Source organism: Mus caroli, unplaced genomic scaffold (genome assembly GCF_978045245.1).
Source record: "Mus caroli unplaced genomic scaffold, Mus_caroli_1 scaffold_19, whole genome shotgun sequence".
NCBI classification, from domain to species: Eukaryota; Metazoa; Chordata; class Mammalia; order Rodentia; family Muridae; genus Mus; species Mus caroli.
The window spans coordinates 2,106,077-2,130,387 of NW_028227274.1; the positions used below are offsets into that span (position 1 = coordinate 2,106,077).

At 47.0% G+C, this 24,311-nt stretch overlaps 1 protein-coding gene across 16 annotated transcripts in view; it reads left to right on the forward strand.

Annotated features, from left to right (window-relative positions):
- Nucleotides 1-24,071, forward strand: part of Svil (supervillin) — a 207,326-nt gene extending 183,255 nt beyond the window's left edge. For 8 of the 16 annotated variants that reach the window (XM_029472009.2, XM_085833544.1, XM_085833552.1 and 5 more), the window contains 16 exons: nt 780-935; nt 2,477-2,613; nt 3,103-3,250; nt 3,367-3,512; nt 5,337-5,512; nt 6,770-6,914; nt 7,289-7,565; nt 11,296-11,447; nt 13,490-13,595; nt 14,386-14,593; nt 16,320-16,453; nt 19,293-19,448; nt 20,739-20,882; nt 21,756-21,880; nt 22,875-23,030; nt 23,121-24,071. In XM_029472009.2, coding sequence (XP_029327869.1) covers nt 780-935; nt 2,477-2,613; nt 3,103-3,250; nt 3,367-3,512; nt 5,337-5,512; nt 6,770-6,914; nt 7,289-7,565; nt 11,296-11,447; nt 13,490-13,595; nt 14,386-14,593; nt 16,320-16,453; nt 19,293-19,448; nt 20,739-20,882; nt 21,756-21,880; nt 22,875-23,030; nt 23,121-23,207 — 2,453 coding nt within the window. In that variant the 3' untranslated portion in view covers nt 23,208-24,071. The remainder of the gene's footprint in view (nt 1-779; nt 936-2,476; nt 2,614-3,102; nt 3,251-3,366; nt 3,513-5,336; nt 5,513-6,769; nt 6,915-7,288; nt 7,566-11,295; nt 11,448-13,489; nt 13,596-14,385; nt 14,594-16,319; nt 16,454-19,292; nt 19,449-20,738; nt 20,883-21,755; nt 21,881-22,874; nt 23,031-23,120) is intronic. The other 8 variants (XM_085833545.1, XM_085833547.1, XM_085833548.1 and 5 more) reach the window with 2 other exon arrangements.
- Nucleotides 24,072-24,311: the final 240 nt, after the last annotated feature.

A 24,311-nucleotide genomic window follows, 5' to 3' on the forward strand; every position in this document is an offset into this window, starting at 1 on the left:
GGAAAAGGGGAAATTTAGAGGAAACATGGTTTTCAAATTCTAACTAGTTGATTGAGAAATGCTTCCCAAAAGGCAGGAGCCATCTGAGTTACCAAATAGCACCAGTGTTATGGTTTCAGTAGAATCCTGTGGGGCATATGAGCCGTGCAACAGGTGGAGCTGTTTTCAAGCAAGAGTGAGGTCAAGACATCCACAACCTCAAAAATCTCATCTTGATAGTGGCTGGAGTAAGGATCACTCCCTCCCTGCCCAGGCATGCATGCCCTGGTGCATGTAGCCTGTGTGAACCCCCCGCCACACACACACCTCTGTCCTTCTTGAAGTAGCCATGGAGCCTTGTGATCAAGTTACAGGTTTAAGTACCTGGGCTCCCTCTTCATGCAAATGAAACATTCCCAGCACCTCAGCGCTGCCAATAATGCTCTCTGTCTCTCTCTGTCTCTCTCTGTCTCTCTCTGTCTCTCTCTGTGTCTCGCTCTGTCTCTCTCTCTTTCTGAAAACCCCTATACTCCTCAAGATTTGTTTAGCTCTTGCTCACCCCAAATAAAAGAGAACTGTTTCACTAAATACTGTCTAGAAGAGCTGCATCCCACAGGCCGACAAGTTCTGTGAGACTCGTCAACATTGGTTGATAAGTCCTGTACTGCATTTAATTCTGCACACCGTGGTTAAGCATTGAACAGTGCAATGCCTCATACTTGAGTCCAGTCAGTTAGCAATTATCTATGATTACAAATACTGGCTTTCAACCGCGCATCCCTTCTGACCTCCCTTCACAGTGTCATCCAACTCCAACTTCTCAGAAGTGACGCTGGCAGGCCTAGCCAGTAGGGAGAACTTCAGCAACATCAACCTGAGGAGTGTCAATCTGATGGAGCAAAACTCCAACAACAGTGCTATGCCCTACAAGAAGCTCATGCTGTTGCAGATTAAAGGTATTCTTTATAGTGATCTAAAGGAACTTTGGCAGGCTGTGGTTTCCGTCTTGTCACCATAGGACAACAAACTCCTGGCTGCATCCATTGTTCCTATGAGGGGTCAGGCAATCTATCTGAGTCTCCCCTTCTAGGTGCTACACTGTGGCATCGCTGACTCCATCGGGCCTGGAATATTCTGCCAACTGGACCTCTGAGAGCTTGTGAATGAGGACAAGGGAGTTGCTGAGTAGGAGATCTAGAGTTGGGCTCAGTCTTTTACCCTTTCAGAATCTCAGCTTTTGGTTCTGCTGCCTCTAACCCAGTAGCCCATACCCCAACCTGCTGTGCACTTTACCAGATATGCCCTCAGTCTCCAGCATGGGGCTGCAAAACCTTCCCAGTTCTCCCTACTGGGACAAGGCATGGCCCACACCAGCCAGATTAAGGAAAGACATCCCCAGGGATGGAAGCATGGGAAGGCAGGAGTGAGCCTCACTCATCCCCAGGTTCCACTCTCCTGCCCTTTTGAAGGAGCAGCAGGAAGTTAGGGTTGTGAGGAGGGAGAGTGGCGACTGTGTTACCTCTAGTACCCCAGCATCATCACCCGTGGCTTATCAAGGATGGATGGAGTAGCTTCTGCCTCCACCAAGGATTCTAGGGTGTTTTCTACAAACCCGTTTCCTTTTTGGTGTATTTAAAAATTAATAAAGGGTGGGGAGACGGCTCAGTGAGTAAGACTGCTTCTTCTATCAGCATGGGAACCCGTACTTGAATCCCTGATACCCACATAAAAACCAGACACGGGTATCTGTGCCCGTGACCCCAGCATTGCAGGGCAGAGACAGACAGACCCAGGACTTTTCTTTCCAGCCAGTCTAGGTAAAATGGCAGGCTTCAGCTTCAGTCCCCAGGGAAGAAAACAACTGGAATTCTCCTCTGATTGCCACATATCCATGTGTGGGTATGCACACCTGCACACACTTATGCACACAATCGCACAAAAGACAAGTGAGACGTTTTGGTGCAGAAATCAGACTAGGTCTGCACTCACCTAATGCTCTGCCTTGGCGAGTCACTTGAGTCACTTAGAAGGGTGGTGCAAGTGGTACAAAGCAGTACTTCCCTCCAAGATGGCCCCATCCAGGTGCTCAGGAGTTAGTGTCTGTGCAAGGAGATCCTGAGGGGAGGCACGCCTTACCCTGCAGCATGGCTAGGTGTGAGCAGGCTGTGTGAAGAGAAGGTGGCATGAATGTGACAGAGAGGTCAGGGTGTCCTTGCCACTCTTCCAAGACAGGAGAACCTTGGTACACCTACAAACACACTAAACTCCAAGGCTTTGAGGCCACTCCTAGGAAGCTCGACAACCTTCGTGCATGTACACCATGCATGTACCTTAGGGCTAGCAACACCAACATGTGGCCCATCTCAAGTTCCACGTGCGCCTGGTCCTGGGACCTTACACTAGTAGTCAGAGTCTTTAGAACAGGAGGTGTGTAGCTGGGATGTGTCCATTATGGAAGTCTGAATGGCGGTAAAAGGACTCTGGGGCTTGCCCACAGGAAGAAGACATGTGCAGACAAGGCTGGTGGAGCCCCGAGCCTCATCACTCAACAGTGGGGATTGCTTCCTTCTGCTGTCTCCTCAGTTTTGCTTCCTGTGGGTGGGAGAGTTCTCCAATGTCATCGAGAAAGCAAAGGTCAGTGTCTAAATGACAAGATGCTTGTACTCCTGTGTCCTTTATACAACAGTGAAAGTCTGTGGCATGCATCCAGTTTGAAAGCCTGGGTCTTAGCTGACTCCTGGGTGACTAGCATGCATCTGTGAAGAGCCAGTATGGCTCTTTCACGGGAAGCCCCAGGATAGTGTTCAAAGCCTACGAGTTAGCTGTTGAATCTGACACACTGAGCTCGGTTGTAGAGCTACATCTATCTAGACCATTGAAGAAGGAGTTAACACACATCCACAGCCCCAGACAAGGAATAATGCCCGAAGCCTGTAAGTTATCTGTTGAGTTTCACACTCAGGGTTATTGCTCCGAAGATGCATCTGCTCCCACAGTTCCATTTCCTTGGCTGAGACAGCCGACATCGCACGCCTCTCCTGAACACTGACTTTTCTCTGATGTTAGCATGGGTGGACCACACTGATTTTTCTTCCCAGGTCATCGCGTCCTATTCTTTTCCAGGCATCTGAACTTGCAACGTTAATTCAGACAAAGAGGGAGCTTGGTTGTAGAGCTACATACATCCAGACCATCGAGGAAGGAATTAACACACATACTCACGCAGCCAAAGACTTCTGGAAGCTCTTGGGTGGCCAGACCAGTTACCAGTGTAAGAGTTTACCATATTTTATAGTGAAGATGCTGGAATATCCTGTGTCCCCAGCCCCATCCCTTAACTGATGCTCTTAAGTCACCTACTTTCTAATGTCCTGCCTTACCCTAAAGCTGCCGGAGACCCAAAGGAAGATGAGCTGTACGAGACAGCAATCATAGAGACGAACTGTGTCTACCGCCTGACAGATGACAAACTCGTTCCTGATGATGACTACTGGGGGAAGATTCCCAAGTGTTCCCTTCTGCAGTCCAAAGAGGTATCAGCTTCAAGGATCTAGAACTGCAGAGTTCTAACTGGATCCATGCTATCAAGCACAGCGCTTGCTAAAGGATACTTATTTACTGTTTCAAACCACTACCGCTATCTACACCATACAAAGTTCAGAATATTCTTCATAAGTGGCATGGATTATTGAAGGACTTTATATTTTACATAAAATATAAATATTAGCTCTGCATCTTGAGTTATATATAAGATTAAATTTTAGTTAGTCCTTAAGTTTCAGGAATAATTAATGTGAGTATATGAAGCTATATATAATTAAAATAATCTACAGATTGGTTAAATATTTTTTTTCACTTGGCCCAGTAGCTGTATATTTCCAGTGTAGAAGAAAAGGAAGCCATACAAAGCCCTTACACTCCACTGGGGAGAAGCATATTCGAAAGAACTCAGGGCCAGCACAATTGGTTAGTGTACTGCCAACCATGGAGACCTGAATTCAGTTCCCAGGTCTCACATGGTGGACAGAGAGAACCAATTCCCTTGAATTATTCTCTGACTTCCTGTGTGTACACATGAACACACACAAACTAGTGATATTCTTTCTAAAAGTCATGAGATTTTCTTTTTTAATTTTTATAAGTATGGTTATGTTCCTTGTGTGTATATCTCTATACTATATGTATATTCTGCCCACTGATCACAAGAGGCATCCGATCCTCTGGGATTGGAGTTACAGACCACTGTGAGCCACCACGTGGGTGCTGGGAATCGAACCTGGGTCCTCTGGAAGGGCCACTGAGCCACCTCTCCAGCTCCATATGTTCTCTTCTAGCAATACTGTCTTTTGACTAGAGAGCTTGTTCATTTACATTTTACCTACATACACAACACTAATCTAATTTTAAAACTTTTAGTAAATACCAAGAATGTTACCCCTAGAGCTTACCAGCCAAGTAAAATAAGTTGGACATGAAGAGACAAATATTCAGTGGTCTCATCTATGTGTGGAATAAGAAAGACAGAAAAGAAAATAGAAACTTCCAAGAGCAGGCCTGAGGAGAGGCAGAGGGCAGAAGCAGCAGGGATGGGCGAGCAGAATGTGTCCAGGTATCTGTTTCTCAACATGCAGCTGCAGTCAGCCAACTGTTGCTACTGTGAACCCTGCAAAATGTAGAGATTGTAGCTGTTTCTGCCACTAAGACAACAGCAAGCAGGAGCGAGTGGCAGAGTAAGGCCACTGTGCTGGTAAGGCCACCTTACCCATCTCTATTCTATCCCAGAGCACCCTGTTTATGCAGTGTAGATACATTCAAATATATAATAATGTATTTTAATAATAAACTGAGCAAAGTGTCATCTAAAGCTATATTGAGGGTATGATGTATATGGACACTTAAATGGGAACAAAAGTCACAGAAGAAGAAATAATTTTAAGAAGAGATGAAATGGAGCCTAGTTGAGAGTTAAGACAGACTTCAGTGTAGGGGAAATAGGCAGGACAACAGCATTCCATTCATTCTACTGACACTTAGCACTAATCACCGAAGGTAAGAATGGCATGATGTCTGCCCCGAAGGGTCTTAGAACTGCACAAGGAGGGACAGTGCTGGCTCCTTAGCACCTGCTATGTGTGTGATAAGCAGTGAGAGTTGAATGAATGAATGAGAGGGTATGTGAAAGTGAGTGTAGGAGGGAGAAGCTAGGTAGAAAGGAGGGAAGGAAGACAGGGAGGTCCTTACATAACTCTGATTTAAAGCTTTGGGTGGTGCCAGCATTCAGAAGATGATGTCATCAGCAGAGCTGGAGCCCCAGAGTCTGCCTTGACGTTCATGCATCATTTTTGTGCTGTTTCCAGGTCCTGGTGTTTGACTTTGGTAGTGAAGTTTATGTGTGGCATGGGAAGGAAGTCACGTTAGCACAACGGAAAATTGCATTCCAGCTGGCTAAGCACTTATGGAACGGAACCTTTGACTATGAGAACTGTGACATCAACCCACTGGACCCCGGAGAGTGCAATCCTCTCATTCCCAGGTGCCCCTGCTGCCCACCTGCCCACATTGGTCTTGTCACACAGGCATCTAACATTGCTTTTTGTACAGAGACCGCAGATTTAGGAAGCTTACGTGCTGCAGCCTAGGAGGGTTAGCTGTCACCTAACTCATGAGTCTGGAGGCTGTAGTTTTAGGAACACTCCTCAACCCCACTCACTCATCCACCCCGACGACCCCTGCCACCCCTGCATGTCATGTCAGGGTGATAAGTCTGATTGTGGTAAGTCAGTATTTTCCAGGTTTCTGAATGTGCCTTCCTGCCCTGAGCCCCTGACACTGTGGTCTTCATGTGTGCTGGGGTTGAGGGGAGGAGGATACTGTACTGAAAGACTGAGTGTGATCTTAACATTACCCATGTACTAGACTTTGGAAAAACATTTGGGTAAATCATCAGAGTAGGTACAGAATCTAGAATGATGAATTTTTTTTTAACTACTAGACCCTCCAAATGCTTTAAAACTGTTTTTATCATATAATAAGAATCAGGCATGTATGAGACAACTTTCAAGTTTCCTGCATAGTTTTCTCCCTTTAAAACCCAGTAACTGGTTTTATTAATAGTTAGTTTCAATAATTAAAGCCAGAGCTGTAATCCCAGTACTCAGAAAACTGAGGCACAAGGTCACTCATGAGATTAAGGCTGTCCTGGGCTACATGAGTACCACACCAACCCAAGTTACAGAATAAGAGACCCTGTCTGAAGGAAAAAAACAAGAAAATAACAAAAATTAAATATTTAATCAATGTATTAAAAACTTAAATCTTTAGGCAAATACTAATTAATACTATAAGAACTAGGATTTTAAAGGGCTGAGACAAAGCCTAGAGTACTTCATATAGATAGACTAATGCTGGTTCCCTGGGGACGTGAAGGTGCAGCCAAGATTGTGCACCCAGCCCCTCTTGACACACAGCAGCTGACAGCCTTGAGTTGAGATGACTAGCCCTGAGCAGTTCATAAGTCACAAGAGGAAGTAGATAAAGAAGGCCAGATCCCGCTCCCAGAGCCATGCCCTTCACCACCCACAAACTACTGCATCTCCTGCTCCATTTTACAGCTTGTAAAAAGCAGATTCCAAACCTGAATCTGCATCTGTAGCCATCTCAGCAAGGCTGCAGAGGAGAGTTACAGAGTAACTCAGCTGAGGCTTGGTGATGGGTGTGAGTGTCTTGTGGGTGCTCCAACAGCTGCTGTGGCTGAGTCTAGGCCCTTTTCTTATCTGCTCCCATGCTGCAGGAAAGGACAAGGACGGCCTGACTGGGCAATATTTGGAAGAGTTACGGAGCACAATGAGACTATTCTGTTCAAAGAGAAATTCCTTGACTGGACAGAGCTGAAGAGACCCACAGAGAAGAATTCTGGGGAAGTTGTCCAGCAGAAGGTACAGTCCCTAAGAGCAGGTCAAGCAGAGACCAGCAAAAATGGCCATGGTGGCAAAAGCTTCCAGGACACACTAGTGATGACGCAAGATGCTTTCCGTGTTCCAGTCTCACTTTCACTGTTGGGATCCTCAGATGCTAACTCAACATAGCCTTCTAAGTGTAGTCAGATACCCTGAGATGCCATAAAAGCTAGATGTCTTCACTGTCTCATTAGCAGCTATGATGGGGCTGGTGACAACGATGGTCTGGCTGGCAACCAAGCCCTGCAGCACCACAACAAAGAGAAAAGAAAAGCATTCCAAACTGCGCTGGGTGTAACCAAAGATGTCTGTCTGCAGTGAAGGGGAATCTGAACATCTCTATTCTCTTGTAGGATGACCCGAGGGCTGATGTCAAGCCCTATGATGTGACACGGATGGTGGCAACGCCCCAGATTACAGCTGGCACCATCTTAGATGGGGTGAACGTTGGCCGTGGCTATGGCCTGGTGGAAGGAGATGACAGAAGACAGTTTGAGATTGCCACTGTCTCTGTGGATGTGTGGCATATTCTGGAATTTGACTACAGCAGGCTCCCCAGGCAGAGCATCGGGCAGTTCCACGAGGGGGACGCCTATGTGGTCAAGTGGAAGTACATGGCAAGTACAGCAGGTCAGTGGGCATGCACACGTGCTCTTCCTGCTCAGCAGGCTGGGAAGGCTGCCCTAGGCAGGGTCCCCTGCATCACCTTGGGAGACAAGAGGTGATCTAGCCATATGCAGGTAAGGACCAGGAGAGAAGTACAGTGGGATGCCTGGCCGCCTGTAAAAACAAAACAAACTGGAGTGTGCATGCTCTTCACTCTTGTGATGCCCCCAAGAGGTTTCCAGTCATGATTTGCTTCCACATGGTATTGACATGTGGCCGGTGTGCTGTAAAGAAATCACTGAGTGCAGTGTACTAGAGTCCCTTAAACAGCAACTCAACAGTGCTTCAGCGAGGTACGGAATGCACAATTAGGATTTGTTTTTAAGAAGTCGAGGTGCTGGGGTGCAGCTCAGTGGTAGGGCAGTCACCTTAGCATATTGAAGGTGTTCTGTATCTCATCTTCAATCAAGATAAACTCCTGGGACTGGAGAGATAACTCAGTGGGGAAAGGCCTTGAATGAGAATCTGAGTTTGGATCCCCAGCATCCTCTTTAAAGCTGGGTGGACATGGTAACTGTATCCACAGCACTGGAGAGGCAGACATGGCAGATCCCCAGAGCTCACTGGTGACTCAGTGTATCCAGTCAGTGAGCTCTGGGTTCAGTGAGAGACTCTAAAAGTAAGGTGGAGAAAGAATGACACTGGGCTCTACTTCTGACCTCTTGGCATACATATTCTCTCTCTTTCTCCTCCCCCTTCTCCTCTTCTTCTTCCTCCTCCTCTTCCTTCTCCTCCTCCCCTGAAGATAGGAACACTAACTCTTTTTCATGGATCTGGGATAATATATATTAAGTGGAGTAACTTTTCAATTTTTTTTTTTATTTATGAGGTTTGGGTTTTGGGCTCATCTTGATTAGGTTTGGTTTGGTTTTGAAGACAGGATCTCACTATGTAACCCAGGCTGGCTCAATCTTCCTGCCTCAGCCTCCTGGGTATTGGGGTTATTACAGGTGTTGGTGAAGTACTCTGCAGCTAAGCTCGACTAGATACCTCAGGCAAGATGCTGGGTGGGGTCTGTCCATGCCCCTCACAGCAGCTGTCAATGCCCTGACTTCTCAGATGAAGGACAGGGCATCCACCTGGAGAGCAGCAGGCTTCAGTCTGCCTTCCCTCTTTAGAGCCAACTATGGCATGCCCCCACTGTGCTTCATCCTGCAGAGGGGTTGGGCCTGCTAAGGAATGTAGGGAGCAGCAGTGCTGACTGGCTCAGGGTTGGTCCCCAATGCACTCTAAACTTCTGGAGTCTCCTAAACAAGCAGAAGCAGAAATGGGGCTCCAGGGCATGGCCCCTCCTTCCAGGCTTCCAGGCAGTGCTGGGGGGGTACTTCTTGTCCCCTCCTTCCTAAGAGCCATCAGATCTGTCTTTCCTAAAGAGGCTATATCAGTGAATGAGACCACAGGCATCTGAATCTAAGCTGGAGTAGGAAGCTCAGAACCTTGCTTACCAATTCGGCATGCTGGGTAAAGCTGTTCAACCTCTCTGGGGCCTGGCTTCTCTCAGAAAATGGGGAAGGTGTTATGGGGTCTGCATACTAGGTCAATGCAGATAGCAAAAACTTATTGTAATCAAACTGCTACTAATAGATCCGGGCCACAGAATAAACTGGGGAGCTGAACTTCCATACCCGACCACCACCACCACCACACCCGAGAGCCAAATGTTACTGAGCTTTTAAGCTTGAAAACCACAAACATCTGTGCCAAGTTAAAGTTACTTTTCTCCACCAATCAAGACTTAAGGATAGGGGACTTCCTTAGGCGCATGTCTTTGTGGTACACTTACCCTGGTCCCACTGATTGGGTTGTTCAACTGTAGCAGGAAGATTTGCCTAGCATTTATGTCTTACTTGCTGACCAGTATGGCAGTTACCCAGGGAGGTCTTGGGAACGTAAACTTTATTTGACCTATTTCAAAATGGAAGTTTTATTCAAAATATCTTCAGTTTGGTTTCTTTCTTAGAAAGGTAGTACCTGACCCAGAGAACATTTGACCAGCCCTGTGCATGCTGCTTTGGGGGGTTAATGTGTTACCATGGTGCCTGGCACCCGTCTTTGTTGTAGTTGCTGGGAAACTCCCCTGTGGAAATTTTCACCAGACACAGCAAAATCACTGAACAATTTGAAATGACTTGTAGTTGCCCAAGAGGAGGGGACAAACACGTCCATCATGTAGAAAGGAAACTGCAAACTTAATAGAAGGAGACAAAGGAACGGTATAATATATTTAGTCATTTTTATACCTGGCTTCTAAGTCATGAGACCAAGGTAGTTGTAAGTGAGAGAGGGAATGAAGTGAGTTAGTAGTGCCAAGGATCTCGGGTGTCCACAGCCTTCATAGACCAGAGCTCGCCCACCCCAGAAAACAGTGATGCTGGCAAGCAATCCCTCCCCATATTGCATGTCTTCCCCCCAAGCCTGGTGGCACATTATCAATAGCTCCAGCAGCGTTCTACCAGCAAAATGACAACTTCACCAGCCTGCTTAGGTCAGTGTCCTGCCCAGTGACTGTTTGCAGGGTGCAGCATGGTCTGTGTCCTGGTGGTCATGAGGGCATAAACTCTGTGGGTGTAGCCCCCAGAGGCAGATTCAGGCTGCTTTGGAGATGATCAGGAGATTGGATTCTGGTGCAAGGCTTGATCAGAAGCACTCCTCATCTCTCCTGGCTTTAACTGCTAAATAGAAGCTGAAGGAGCATTGCTCTTGTGTGTGTGTGTGTGTGTGTGTGTGTGTGTGTGTGTGTGTGTGTGCACGTGTGTGTACATGTGGAGGCCAGAGGGCAGCCTCACTGCTGTCCTCAGCACCATCCGCCATCTCTGTTTTTTCTGCACAGGGTCTCTCACTGGCCTGGGGCTCACAAGTGGGCTAAGTGGCTGACCAGCAAGCTCCAAGGATCCACGTGTCTCCATCTCCCCAACATTGCACATGGCCATACAAGGCTTCTTCCCCAACTTAGCATGGGTTCTAGAGATGGAACCTGGATCCTTCAACTGAGCTATCTCCATAGCCCAGAAAAAACTTATTCTTGAAAGTTCTTTGATGGTGTCTTATCAACACTCTAATGTAGGGATCTGAGTTGTAATGACTATAGTCTGGTGTACCTACTAATAAACCTTTACATTACTAAAGTTAAAAAACAAACACATTGAAAATAAGTTATTCTTATAAGTCTGGGTGTACTGAGGAAACTGTTCAAAGGACACTAGTCAAAATGTTTGCTTTAGGAAATGCAGTGTATTTTAGGCACTGCTCAGAGCCCGTGGCTACACAGCACATCAGGGCAGAGAACATGAGGTGGAACAACACGCTTATACCTCACAGCTGGGACCTGAAGAGAGGGGGAGTCAGACTCCATCATTCCTTTATAATGATCCACGTTGCTTCCTTTGCTCTTGAAGCTCCTCCAGCTGTTGCTAACGTCATCTCTCCCTCAGCTGATCCTCTGACAAGAGGGGTAGAATGTAGGAAAGTGAGTGTGTGTGAGCCTGATCCTGTTCTTGGTCACACAGTGGGGGTCAGCGGGACGTGCCTCTGCCTGCGATGATGTGCTTTTTAATCTTGGGTTTCCCAGAGGAGCCATCTATCAGCTAAGAAAAAGATGGCACCTTACTTTGGTTCCATCACAGATTCTGGGGATGAGACCCAGCCATTTATCTGGTGTTCCAGCTCACCTCACCCTCTGCCATTGTGTCTGCAGTGGGAAGCCGACAAAAGGGAGAGCATCTGGTGAGAGTGGCTGGCAAAGAGAAGTGTGTCTATTTCTTCTGGCAAGGCCGGCACTCGACCGTGAGTGAGAAGGGAACGTCAGCTCTCATGACAGTAGAACTGGATGAAGAGAGGGGGGCCCAGGTAAGCTCTGGGGAGCCATTGCAGACCCCAACCCTGCCCTCTCCACTTCTCCCTACCCCTCTGCGGTCTCCTCTGCAGGTGCTGAACCCAGAGAGGACAAGGGCCTGTGTTCTGAAAGCTCTCCCCTAGCCCCAAACCAGGAGTTTCTCACAAAACAAAGAGATGCCTCCCTCCCTTTTCAAAGAGAGCAGGTCCAAAGCGGCCTCAAATCTCTTGTCCGGGAGCAGCCATGCTGGAGGACAGTTTGGGCCTGAGAACCTTAGCAGCCAATCAAGTGTCTGCTGAGCTGTCACCTTCAGCCTCAGGCAAACCTCCTCCCTTCCCTCGGCCCCTTTTGTACCTTGTTTCCATAGCTGAAAATCACACTGTTGTCTACTTATTTACATCTGTTCCCAGTGAGCAAGAGAGAGATCCCAACTCACTTGGAGCATAAAGACTTTATAAGCTGTTTTATGAGGGCTCTGGCATCAGCTCTGGGGATCACATCCAGGGCATTATGCGTGCTAGGCAGCACAATCCTGTTGGGCTACATCCCAGGCATGGCCCCCAGGATGTTTTTAATATTTGGATGATCTGTGCCCTATGTTACATCCATTAGTGCCACTGATTGAGAGCTGGCTCTGAAGCTTTGGGGGCATGTGACACTACAGGTGGGTATTTTTACCATCCTCGATGAATCATTAATTGGCAGAAGCATGAGGAAGGAGAGCAGAAAAGTGCTTTCTAGAAATCGAGCCATGCTCCCTCAGCTTTCTGCCATTCTCAGAACTGATTATGTGACCTAAAAATAATTTTAAGACAGAACAAATATTTTTGCACTATAGATTATATTTTAGAAGTAGACCTTAGCAACAGTGGCATTTCATCTTATTCCAAACAGTGGTCGATTTCAGCTGCCTGTTTTTATAGAAGCCATAAGTGAACATGTTTTAACCCTGGATTCAAAGCACACCTGGAGTTTGGGGTTAATCATTCTACTCTGAGCATTTCTTATTTCAATCCAACACATGGAAGATCATCATAGACACACAATGCTGCCAGTGAACGGCACATGCCTTGTGCCACCACGAAACTCTGCTTGCCCATGTGAAGTAGACCTACACTGAGTAACATAGCTTACGGTGGAAAATGCTTCTACCTTTTTGGATACCATTCCTTCTGTATGGGATGGAGTCTGCCAAAGTGAGAGCAAGTGGTGCACTAGCACCTGATGAAGAACAGAGTAGTCAGGGAGGACCATGTCACCCCACACGAGGGTATAATGTTGGTTCCTGTCGCTATGATAAACACCCCAGGTGATCTACTTAAAAAGAAAAGTGTTGCTTTTGGTTCTCTGGTACAGTTGTTTGGCCATGTTGGCTTTAGGCTTGTAGGGAGGCAGTAACTCATGGCAGAAATGCATCTTAAGAGTGAAACCGCTTGGCTCATTTCCAGAAATCAAAAGAGATGGAAAGGGAGAGGCAAAGGTCTCATCCCCCTCAAGGACATACTCTCAGTGACCTAAGGACTCCCCACAAGGCCCTACCCACCTCGTGGATATCACAGCCTCTGAGTGTGCAGCCTGGGGAAGCTGAGCCTTGAGGGGATGGTCCTGAAAGGCATTTAAGACCTAGCCTACCACAGATGCTACAGCAAGGGCATCCCTCCAGACTCATTAAGTCAGCAGCTCTTCTGAGAGGTGGACCTTGTTAAACACATTCAATCTGTCACATTATAGCTGTACATAAACTATCATGAAAATGCAAAAGTTAAGTGTCTCTGAAGAATATTCCATGACAGAAACACAGTGGTCAGCGAAAGGGGGTGCACGAGGTAGCCGAGGATAGCTTCTCCACTTTCATATTACGGGAAAACACATCTTGGGAAATACTTTGAAAGAAGCCCTATGCATTACACTTTTAATCCTGCTTAGCTTCAGGAGGCAGTGGGATAGTCTGTGTGTCCAGATGGTGGTGCCCAGATTCCCTGAAACAGGCAAGTATTATTCTCATGCCCTTGACAGCCCCTTTGTCTGACCTGGTTTTCCATGTTTAAATTTAAAGGTCCAGGTCCTGCAGGGAAAGGAGCCACCCTGCTTCCTTCAGTGTTTCCAAGGGGGTATGGTGGTGCACTCCGGACGGAGGGAAGAGGAAGAAGAAAACGTGCAAAGTAAGTGACTTTCTAGTGCTACAAGTCCGTGTTTGTCTCTTTTCCGTGGAGGTATTTTGGAAGGAGATCTTTACAGTAAGTCTAGGGGTTGCAGAGATGGCTCAGGCAGCTAAGAACACACACTGAGCTTATAGAGAACCCACGGTAATCTGGCAGTTCACAACTACATAGAACTCCAGTTTCAGGGGGATCTGTCGCCCCCTCTGGCAGCCACAAGTACTGCACTCATGTGTACACTTTCATACATATTAATTTTAAAGTATATATTTATAATTAAAATATATTTTATAATTACATTTATATATAATTGAAAACCTTAAGGTAAGTCTAAGCTCATATAGCTGTGTCTTTCCCACTGAAAGCTGCCTGATGCTGGCCCGATACAGCATCATGGGGACTCCCACCCTGCATACCGCTTATTTCCTGATCTGCCCTTTTTTGTGGGAGACCTTGAAATGAATTCTCAGTAACTACACTGTTCATGAAAATTAAAAACCAGTGGATTTTCTATAATAATAATTTCACTGGCAAGCACCCTATCACTAAATCCTTAGTATTTTTCTCTTTAGTTTTAGTTATTTAATGTAAATCTTGGAATTTTTTTTCCTGCCATGTGTACTTTTGGCAACCTGTTTATAACTCTAGACCACTGCTGTCCATGCTCAGCATGTTTTCAGCCTCTGGTCCTGCAATCCCTACAACGTATGTCTTTGACAGCACACAGGGCACCCAAAGGGCCACTCCTCCTGGGCTTGCTCCCTCATAGCTCTGTCCGCTGCTGTCCCTGCAGGTGAATGGAGACTGTATTGTGTGCGAGGAGAGGTGCCCATGGAAGGGAACTTGCTAGAAGTGGCCTGTCATTGCAGCAGCCTGAGGTCCAGGACTTCCATGGTCGTTCTGAATATAAACAAGGCCCTCATCTACCTGTGGCACGGATGCAAAGCTCAAGGTCATACGAAGGAGGTTGGAAGGACTGCAGCAAATAAGATCAAGGAAGAGTGAGTGTCGCTCTGCACCAAGCAGATCCCAGAGGGATGCAGGCAGGCAGAGGCAGGGCAGGACCCCAACAAGGGGGTCTCCATATATTTAAAGTGACTCCAGGGACCTTTGGAGCTACAGCCAGGGCTGACCTAAGTCTAGAGGATATGCAGCTCCACGGAAGCCTCCAATCTGCAGGTTTTTCCAGCTTTCTGAGGACATACCTGCCTCTGTAAAAAGCATCATTGAGCCAGGCACTGTTGTGGGTCCTTGCAGCCCCAGCTTCCTAGTAGGCTAAGGGAAGAGGGACAGACTAACCCAAGAGTTTAGGGCCAGCCTGGGTTACTTAGTAAAATTTCATATACTATATGAAAAGACAGCAACAATAAGGCAGATGTCCCCAGCAAGCATAGTCACACTTTGGCTTCTTTCTGTAAGTGCTCCTTGCTTCTGAGCATTCTGCTTGCAGCCTATGCTGTTAAATAAGCCTGTGCAGGTGTCTTGTAGGAGTCTCAGTGTGTGTAATATTGGAATGGCAGAGAGGGCAAAAGTAAAGAAAAAACTGAGGTTCCGGTAGTGCTGGTGCATGCCTTTAATCCCAGCACTTAGGAGGCAGAGGCAGGCATATTTCTGAGTTCAAGGACAGCCTGGTCTATAGAGTGAGTTCCAGGACAGCCAGGGCTATATAGAAAAACCCTGTCTGGAAAAAAAGAAGAAGGAGGAAGAGGAGGAGGAAGAGGAGGAAGAGGAGGAGGAGGAGGGGAAGGGGAAACTGAGGAGTATAACATGTCCTATCTTTAGAAAGCAGGGAGCCCAGCTTCAGGTCAGCAGATGGCAGTGAGTTCTCAGACCCCAGGCCAGCAATCCTGGGGACCACACTGCTTGGTTTTTCTCCTGGGGTCTTCCTGATGGAAGGGCCTCAGAAGTAGCAGCATAGCGGGGGTGGGGGGTGGGGGTGGGGGGATCTGCCACTGTGTCTCTGCTCTTACCAGCAGCCTGGGTAGCCTCAATTTCTTGAGAACGGCTAGGTTCCTTCCTTAAAATGGAGTGTTCCATCACACCAGCAAAGGGCAACTTGAGTCAGCCCTTTCTGTGGGCATTGAAGTGGAACAGTGGGATCCGCTTTCCTCCCTACTCCTATGAAGGACAGTGCTGGGTCATAAGGGCAAAGAGAAGGAAGACAAGTGACCTTCCAGTAGGCAGGCAGATAAAACTGGACTCTCAGAACATCCTTCTGTGGATGGTGGAAGTGAGTAAAGTTTAAGAGATGCTGCATGAGGGATCCAATAGCATTCATGCCCCCAAACAGCTTTTTACTTGGTCCATTAAGAAAAAGGCAAACTGACAATGAATTCATTCATTTATTCATTTGGTAAACACTTACTGAACAACTACTTGGTGCCAAAGAAGGGACCAGACAGTCATCAGTGAACAAATTCATCTGTCTTTCTCCTCATGCAGTTTATGTTCTAGCAGCAGAGAACAATTAGGAGAGACACCGTGTGTTAGATATAGAAGTGAGCGTTGTCTTCATAACATACATAACTCTATCTCCTTCCCTGGAGCATACTGGCCCCTCTTCCTCCAGTACAGATGCTGGGGGAACTTGTACAGAATACTTTTTGTTCAACAGTGAGAATTGCTTTCTTTAGTTAGAGTGAAGTCATCTGTGGATTTAGTCTGGAATAAGTGCCCTGCAGACACTCCCCAGGCTTCCATAAACCTCCATCATGTCTCCCCACGCAGATGTCCCCTGGAAGCAGGTTTGCACAGCAGCAGCAACGTGACAATACATGAGTGTGACGAAGGATCCGAGCCCCTGGGATTCTGGGACGCTCTGGGGAGGAGGGACAGGAAGGCCTATGACTGCATGCTTCAAGGTAACTAACGCTACAGTCCTCAGCGTCCATCCTCTCAGCTCACCCATGGATTTGCTCACGAGACATTTATTGAGGTTTGGGCATGATTCCCCCAGGAAACGATTTGCCATGAAAGCATGAAGACCCAAGTCGATTCCCCAGAACACGTGTAAAACTGTTGGGTATGGTGGCTGTCTTAGTCAGGGTTTCTATTCCTGCACGAACATCATGACCAAGAAGCAAGCTGGGGAGGAAAGGGTTTATTCGGCTTACACTTCCACATTGCTGTTCATCACCAAAGGAGGTCAGGACTGGAACTCAAGCAGGTCAGGAAGCAGGAGCTGATGCAGAAGCCATGGAGGGATGTTCCTTACTGGCTTGCTTAGCCTGCTCTCTTATAGAACCCAAGACTTCCAGCCCAGGGGTGGTCCCACCCACAAGGGGCCTTTCCCCCTTGATCAGTAATTGAGAAAATGCCTTACAGCTGGATCTCGTGGAGGCATTTCTCCAACTGAAGCTCCTTTCTCTGTGATAACTCCAGCCTGTGTCAAGTTGACACACAAAACTAGCCAGTACAGTGGTGCACCCTTGAAATCTTAGAACCTAGAGAGAAGAGCAGGAGAGCTCCTGGGACTTTATCTCCAGTCTAACTGGGTAGCTCTGGCTCTTCACGAATGCATTCACATGTGCATGTCTACCACATACACCCTGCCTCCTGTACACACAACTATAAAAATTTACTGAGCATATGCTGTGTACAGCACACAGTGAATAAAGACAAGGGTAGGTCTCCAGAGAACGTCATCTAAAAAGGAAACTAAGCCACACTCTGTAGATGACTTATTTTCTTGTGAATAAAAATGCTGTGTTATTAAAGAGCGTGAGCATGGAAAAGAGAGGCTCATCCCCACCAGGACAGTCATGCACAGCCCTGTGGGAAGACGGGGCTTGCACAGTACCTCTAGGCTGGGATGACTTGACAGAAAAAGGAAGGAAGTCTGAGCTAAGCAAGAACATGACAAGCTGTTGGGTTTGGCCATTATCTACAGTAAAGGAAGTAATGGGAACCCTAAGGAGAAAGTGTGTCTCCACCAGATCAGGAGGGTTTGGACAGCAAGCTCTGAGCCATATAAAGACACCCAGTTCTTGAAGTCAGGGTAGGATGGGGAGACTTTGAAGGCAGTGGCTAATACTCAGTGCCTACTGAGAGATGTTAATGAGACATGAGAATGTGAGGAGTTACCATCAGCTGTAGACTTGGAACCTGGAACTCAAAGCTGCACAGCAGAGGCCATTGTTGAGTGGTGTGGCCGTCTGCTGAAAGGCGGCAGGCAGAAAAAGAATTGTGGAACTCCTTCATTCAGATCTCAGGCTTTCAGATCCCTATGAGAAAAGGGAAATAGTCATTACAAAGGAAAGAGTAAGATGTGTGTGTAGAGTGTAGGCATGACTTGGGGACTTTATGTCCATGGCCTGGGAGTTAATTTATAAGCATTTGTTGCCATTTACAAGGCAACAGGCAAAGACCAAGCATACAAGACCCAGAATAGGGGATGTCACAGAGATCAAGGGGTAAGGAAGCAAAAAGGAAGAGGTGTGGAGTGCACCAGAGGTCAGACTAGTCGGTGGGGTGTGTGAGGGCAAAGTGGGGAGCCCTGTCCAGAAACAGGAAGCCTTTCTGAATTTTGTAAGATTGAGATATCTTAGGGATGGGACCCAAATCTAAATACCAAACTCCTTTATTTCATACATTGACTTCAGGATAGCAGTCCTTGTTCACCAGAGTGACGTTCAGGGCCTTCTCTTTCCTTAAAATATACATCATTAGCTGGGTGGTGGTGGTGCACGCCTTTAATCCCAACACTCGGGTGGCAGAGGCAGGCGGATTTCTGAGTTCGAGGCCAGCCTGGTCTACAAAGTGAGTTCCAGAACAGCCAGGCTACACAGAGAAACCCTGTCTCGAAAAACCAACCAACCAAACAAACAAACAAAAACCCCTACATCATTATAATCATAAAAGTCGCAAAACAAACTTTCTTCTGTTAATCATCTCTGTTGAGCATTAGCTGTTCAGCAACTCGCAGGTCGCAGAGACAACCAGAACCTATGTATTCCGTGTTTTCCACCCACTTCTCAGTAAAAAGGCAATCAGGGTAACTGTCCTGTAAGCCTCCCTATATTGCCTCAGTGTCCCCTTGCTGCCACTGAGATTTTAGTGACTATAGTACATTGTGATATATTCCACTCTACCTACACTTCCTCCACAGCTGGGGAGCAATGGCCAATATTTTCTCTATTATACAATAGTGTGGTTAGCATACCCTCAAAATTAATTATTTGTCCATAATTAAGGTGGATTTCTAGACGTGAGACTCCTCTATCAACCATTGTCCCCCAGAACACTGGGCCAACTTTCTTTCTTAGCAGAAATTATCAAAAGGGAACATTCCCCAACACTCATAAACCGAGCACAGTACCCCAGGAAAACACTGTCTCTGATTGAGTAGATTGGAGAGCTGGGGTGATCTTTTATGCTTACTGTGTGTGTGTGTGTGTGTGTGTATCTGTCTTTTGTGCAGAGAGAGAGAGAGAGAGAGAGAGAGAGAGAGAGAGAGAGAGAGAGAGAGAGGAGTGTTTTAGTCACTGCTCATTGGTAGAGTACTTGCCTAGCATGGTGGAAACCTGTGTCTGATACCCAACACTGCAAAAATAACTAAAATAGACTTCCTATAATGAGGATATATAAACCAAATCCTGCTGATTTCCCTCCAGTTCTTTGAGTTGTTTCATGTTTTACCTTAAGCCCATCTGGAAGTTGGTCCATATGGTATCCTTAGCCTTGTTCTCTTTTCTTTGGAAGATCCTGGAAGTTTTAACTTCGCGCCCCGCCTGTTCATCCTCAGCAGCTCCTCCGGAGACTTCTCTGCGACAGAGTTTGTGTACCCCGCACAAGCGCCCTCTGCCGTCAGCTCCATGCCTTTCCTGCAGGAGGATCTGTACAGTGCGCCGCAGCCAGGTACGCCCTGCAGGGGGCGTGGTTGCTTCGGGGAAGCCTTTCTTTCTCTTTCGTTGTAAGCAGTTCCTATCTGCCAAGCATACCACTAGCAGACTTGCTTAGGGCTTCTCTTTTTATCCACCCACCACAAAAGAAAACAAGAAAATCAGCCACGTAACTGTATCAGGAACTGAGCTCAGTTACTTCCTCCATCCAAGAGCCAGTTGACAGCACCACGTGATGTCCTTACCATTCTCCCTGCCTTCCCCTCCAACTTTTTGCTTCATGGCCCCTTGTGAGCTGCCCTTACTCCAGCTCGCATGTTTATATTCAAAACTGAGGAAACAGGAAAGGGGCAGTTTCTTTCAACCTTCTAGCGCCAGTAAATGTTTCTGCTTTATCTCATTGGCCAGAGATGTCATGTGGCCACTACAGCTACAAAGGATCCTGAAAGGCTAAGCAAAGGCTAAGGAAAGGGACATGGGCAAGCTCTCAGCAGAGCTAAGGTTGCAGAGTTGGTCTCCCAATTCCAAGATCAGAAGTGTTCCCACCAAGCCATACCTTAATACTCAAACCTATACAAAGGAAATGAGTTCTGTAGACCCTCCCATTTTCCTGCCAATCAAGTCCATGAGCTCATAGTTGTCCAGAGCCTTGAGCCTTATTTTACACTAGTTGCCCTACCACTAGCTCAGACCTTGGCAGATGCGTACATCATACTATGGGCACACTGTGGGCAGCAGCCTCGAGTATCTAAAAGAGAAGGCTACTCTCTGCCCTTGCATTCCTGGACTCATTAACAACCACTGACTTTTAAAGCAATTCCAAAATACACATCAAGAGGGACCTTGGGGCCACTGAGATGACAAGTTGGATAGCATTTGCCACAAAGCAAGAGTCAGACGGAGGCTTAAAGACAAGGAAGAAGAGCCAGGAAGATTCTGTTCAAAGTTCACGTCCCTGTAAAAGAACCATCAGTGCTCAGGCCATCGTGAGGGTGGAGGCCAAGCCAGATGTGAGCTCTTTGGAGACCAGAGGTGGCTAACAACGGAGCCCTGAACATTTGAAAAGGCCACCAGCAATCTGTGGGTGAGCTGGGCAAGGAAGGGAAGCCAAGAGGCCTTTCTTGGGTCACCTCCTCACACGGTTATGGACCTTCAGAGTTTAAGCTCAGGGATGAGTGTGCAGAGACGGCTGACCCATCAGTCTGAACCTTGGCGAGAGGACTGTGTGCACAGCTGGCAGAGCAGCAGGGCTTCTGCTGAGCAGTGAAGGAGTCCCTCATGGCCTCGTTCTGCTCTTACCTCACAGCTCTCTTCCTTGTTGACAACCATCACGAGGTGTACCTCTGGCAAGGCTGGTGGCCCACCGAAAACAAGATAACCGGCTCTGCCCGCATTCGCTGGGCCTCAGACCGGAAGAGTGCCATGGAGACGGTCCTGCAGTATTGCCGAGGTAAGGGCAAGAGAAAGGGGTGGGAAGCCCCCACAGGCCTAGCCATGTCCTTTCTGAGATGCCTGCAACCTTGAGAAGGCTCCAGCACTCCCCCTTAAACTGCTGGAGGCTTGACAATCTTAGGATCAGTACATTCTCTGCTACTAGAACAAAGGAGAGTCCATATTTCCCTTTCAAACTGCAGGGCCACCCACAGGTATATTGTGGAACCACCTGCACAGCCACCACTCTGAACATGGGAGTAAGTGGCTAAGTGACCTCCATGGCACCATTCTTTCTTCAGGCAGTGCCAGCATTGGGCCCAAACTGGCTAAAATCCAACGCCAGCCTTTCTTTTGGTATCATATCCAATGATAACAGCAACCGAAACATAGTTTCTTACCTAGCATCCACATAGAATCTGACCTTTTACAGAACATGGATGCCCATAACTAATGCTTTGTCTACGTGCTGATAGTTTACTGGCTCTCTTAATGCCCCGGTGTGTTTGTAGTTGACTCTTGCCATGAAAAGCTCTTTGTGAACAGCCTTCCAAATCCCACCAAATGCTCATGGTACCTGGAAGATGCTGCCATTGCCCGTCACCTGCTCTCGAAACTTGTCCTCCAAGCAAATGAAAGGGAAGCAGACATACCTGGTGGGAGTTTCCAGACAGCCTTCTGTCCCCCCAAAATGTTCAGAAACGTTTTGCCAGGTTCAGGGGGGGGGGTAGTAACCTTTCAGATAAACAGCACCCGTGTGTTGCTTTGAGTATTTTGTGATCCGCATTCTAAACATGGAAGTCAAGAGTTCTGAAGGAAAATGGGAAGAGCCTGAGAAAAAGCAGGACAGACTCCTTGGGTCCACTGACATGTGCATTCTGTGTCCCCACAGGAAAGAATCTCAAAAGGCCACCCCCCAAGTCTTACCTTATTCATGCTGGGCTAGAGCCCCTGACATTCACCAACATGTTTCCCAGCTGGGAACACAGAGAAGACATTGCTGAAATCACAGAAATGGTGAGCTTGGGGCTCCAAGGACTACAGGCATTGCAGCTGCCTTATTCAGTCTAAGCCCAAGACAGAGGTTGCTCTGGTATCTCTGCATTTATTGTTGCTCATCGGCATGGCAGGAGATGGGGGAACAGTGCATGATGGTGAGCAAACTCAGCATTAAGGCTCACTGACAAGGCACAGCACATCTGATTTCTCAGTTAATTACCAGGACAGTACATCAGTGCTCATCTTACTATTGTCTCCATTGTACCAGTGTAGGAGCTGAGGCATACAATACTTGCCTCGAATCTCTGAGCCACCAAGTGAGGGGTGATTCACGAATGGGCTCAGCACCACACCTGCTTCTCCCTGACATTCATCCCCATAGCTTGAACTTGAACTCTTTCACACACCATCCAACTGCCCAAAGGGAAGCAGCACTTCCCAGACCCAAGTATAAGGGATGAAGATGGTTTTCCCAGAACATCTCTCCCCCTACTGTGTGCGTGTCTGTCTGTCTGTCTGTCTGTCTGTGATTGTGTGTGTGCATAACCCAGGGCCTTATGCATTCTAGGCACAGACTCCCCTACTCAGCTTCACCCTCACCCTTACCTTGTTTGTGGATTAAGAAATGGGTCCCAGGGGAAGGGGAGAGGGCATGGTTTCTTCTGAAAGTAATTACTTTAAAATATGTTCAAACCAACTCCACTATGTGGAAGCATCTAATGATTTGATTTCAGGTCCAATAATCTTTCTCTGTTGTCCATTCATGGGTAATCTGAGTCCCTAAACATTCATTCATTTACTTCTGGAAGTAGTTCAGAAACAGGCTTGATTTCGTACAGGAGAAAAGCTATGAAGGGTAGGAGGTAATTCCTGGGCATCCAGAGCCCCCACTCCACAGTGGAGTGACGCCTTACTCAGACCTCCCCAGGCCGTAGGTAGGGCAGAGCTGGGAGTCTGTGTATGCTCCAGTGATAGCACTTGTCTGCTCAAATGTACTCTGCTCCGTCTCCAGGACACTGAAGTTTCCAACCAGATCACCTTGGTGGAAGATGTATTAGCCAAGCTCTGTAAAACCATCTATCCACTGGCAGATCTGCTTGCCAGGCCACTCCCAGAGGGGGTAGACCCTCTAAAGCTTGAGATTTATCTCACAGATGAAGACTTCGAGGTGAGTGACCCTCGTGTGGGATGGTGACGACACACTGGGAGAGCATCCTTTTTCTCAGTCACTCACTGGGTGTTTTTCCATCTCTTCTAGTTTGCACTCGACATGTCCAGAGATGAATTCAACGCACTGCCCACATGGAAGCAAGTGAACTTGAAGAAATCAAAGGGCCTATTCTGAGGGGTAGATGACGGGGCCACAGAGAAGTCGCTGCCACTAGACCAGGAAATGAATGGAGATATATATTTGGACTAGTAGTTTTTCTGTCAAAGAAGAAAGTATTTTTGAATCAGAGTTTTTCAAAACCTACAGCTTGTTCTAGAGTTGAGCATTCTGTAAATGTATAGGAGAACTCTTCTGATTGCTCTTTTCCACAGTTCAGGTGAACTGAAAAGAAAAGTGTCTCTTCCGTTCCCCTCAGCCAAGTGCTGCCTCAGTGGCCGCTGCAGCCCTACCCTTCTGGTCTGGCTCAGCATTGCCTTTTTTAAAGCAATTCTCTTTATAAAGTGTTATTTTGATAGTTTGTGAATTCTAAATATATATATATTTATATAAACACATATAAATCAAGTATGTATTTAACAAAGCAATATGTATTCATTCACTTGCAACTGTTTTCTTTGGTGTCAAAACAATATTACCAAGTAGAGGACCGTGTCGCTTCTGTCGAGGTAAGCCTACACCAGTCTGCCCCGTGCTCAGGAGTGCCTCCTTCAGCCTTAGGTCTGGCTTGTGCTAAGTTCTGCTTCCGGTGCTAAGGCAAACAAAGACTTTGTATTCCTAGTGTGAACTCTGAAGAATCAACCTTTCTACCTTAATGTCTCCCCCCAGAAATGTATAGTGCCTTGTTTTATGTACAGTTTATATACAGAAAAGTTTGCCCTGCTTTTTTGATGCTGGTTTGGAATATTATCTACAGCTTTATTCTCAGTAGAAATAAAAACATCTCAATTTCTCATACCCATTGTAAACATTACACATGTCATTTTGTGGCACAGGATCCCAAAATAAAATATCAAAGTAATCCCAATTCACTGATCAGTTCACATTGAATTCCAAGCCTGTTCGGGGGCGAGGGGGGGGGGAACTATGTAGCTGTCCAACAAGCACTAGTGTGCTGCATTGGTGCCAACTCCTGAGACTCTGGACTTCAACGAAGGGCAGGGTATAAGATTAAATAGACCTGGCAGACACTTGACCCATAAATTTGCTCTAAACACTGCACATGTTCTTAATACCACAGCTGCATCGATATAACACATATAAATCAAGTATGTATTTAAC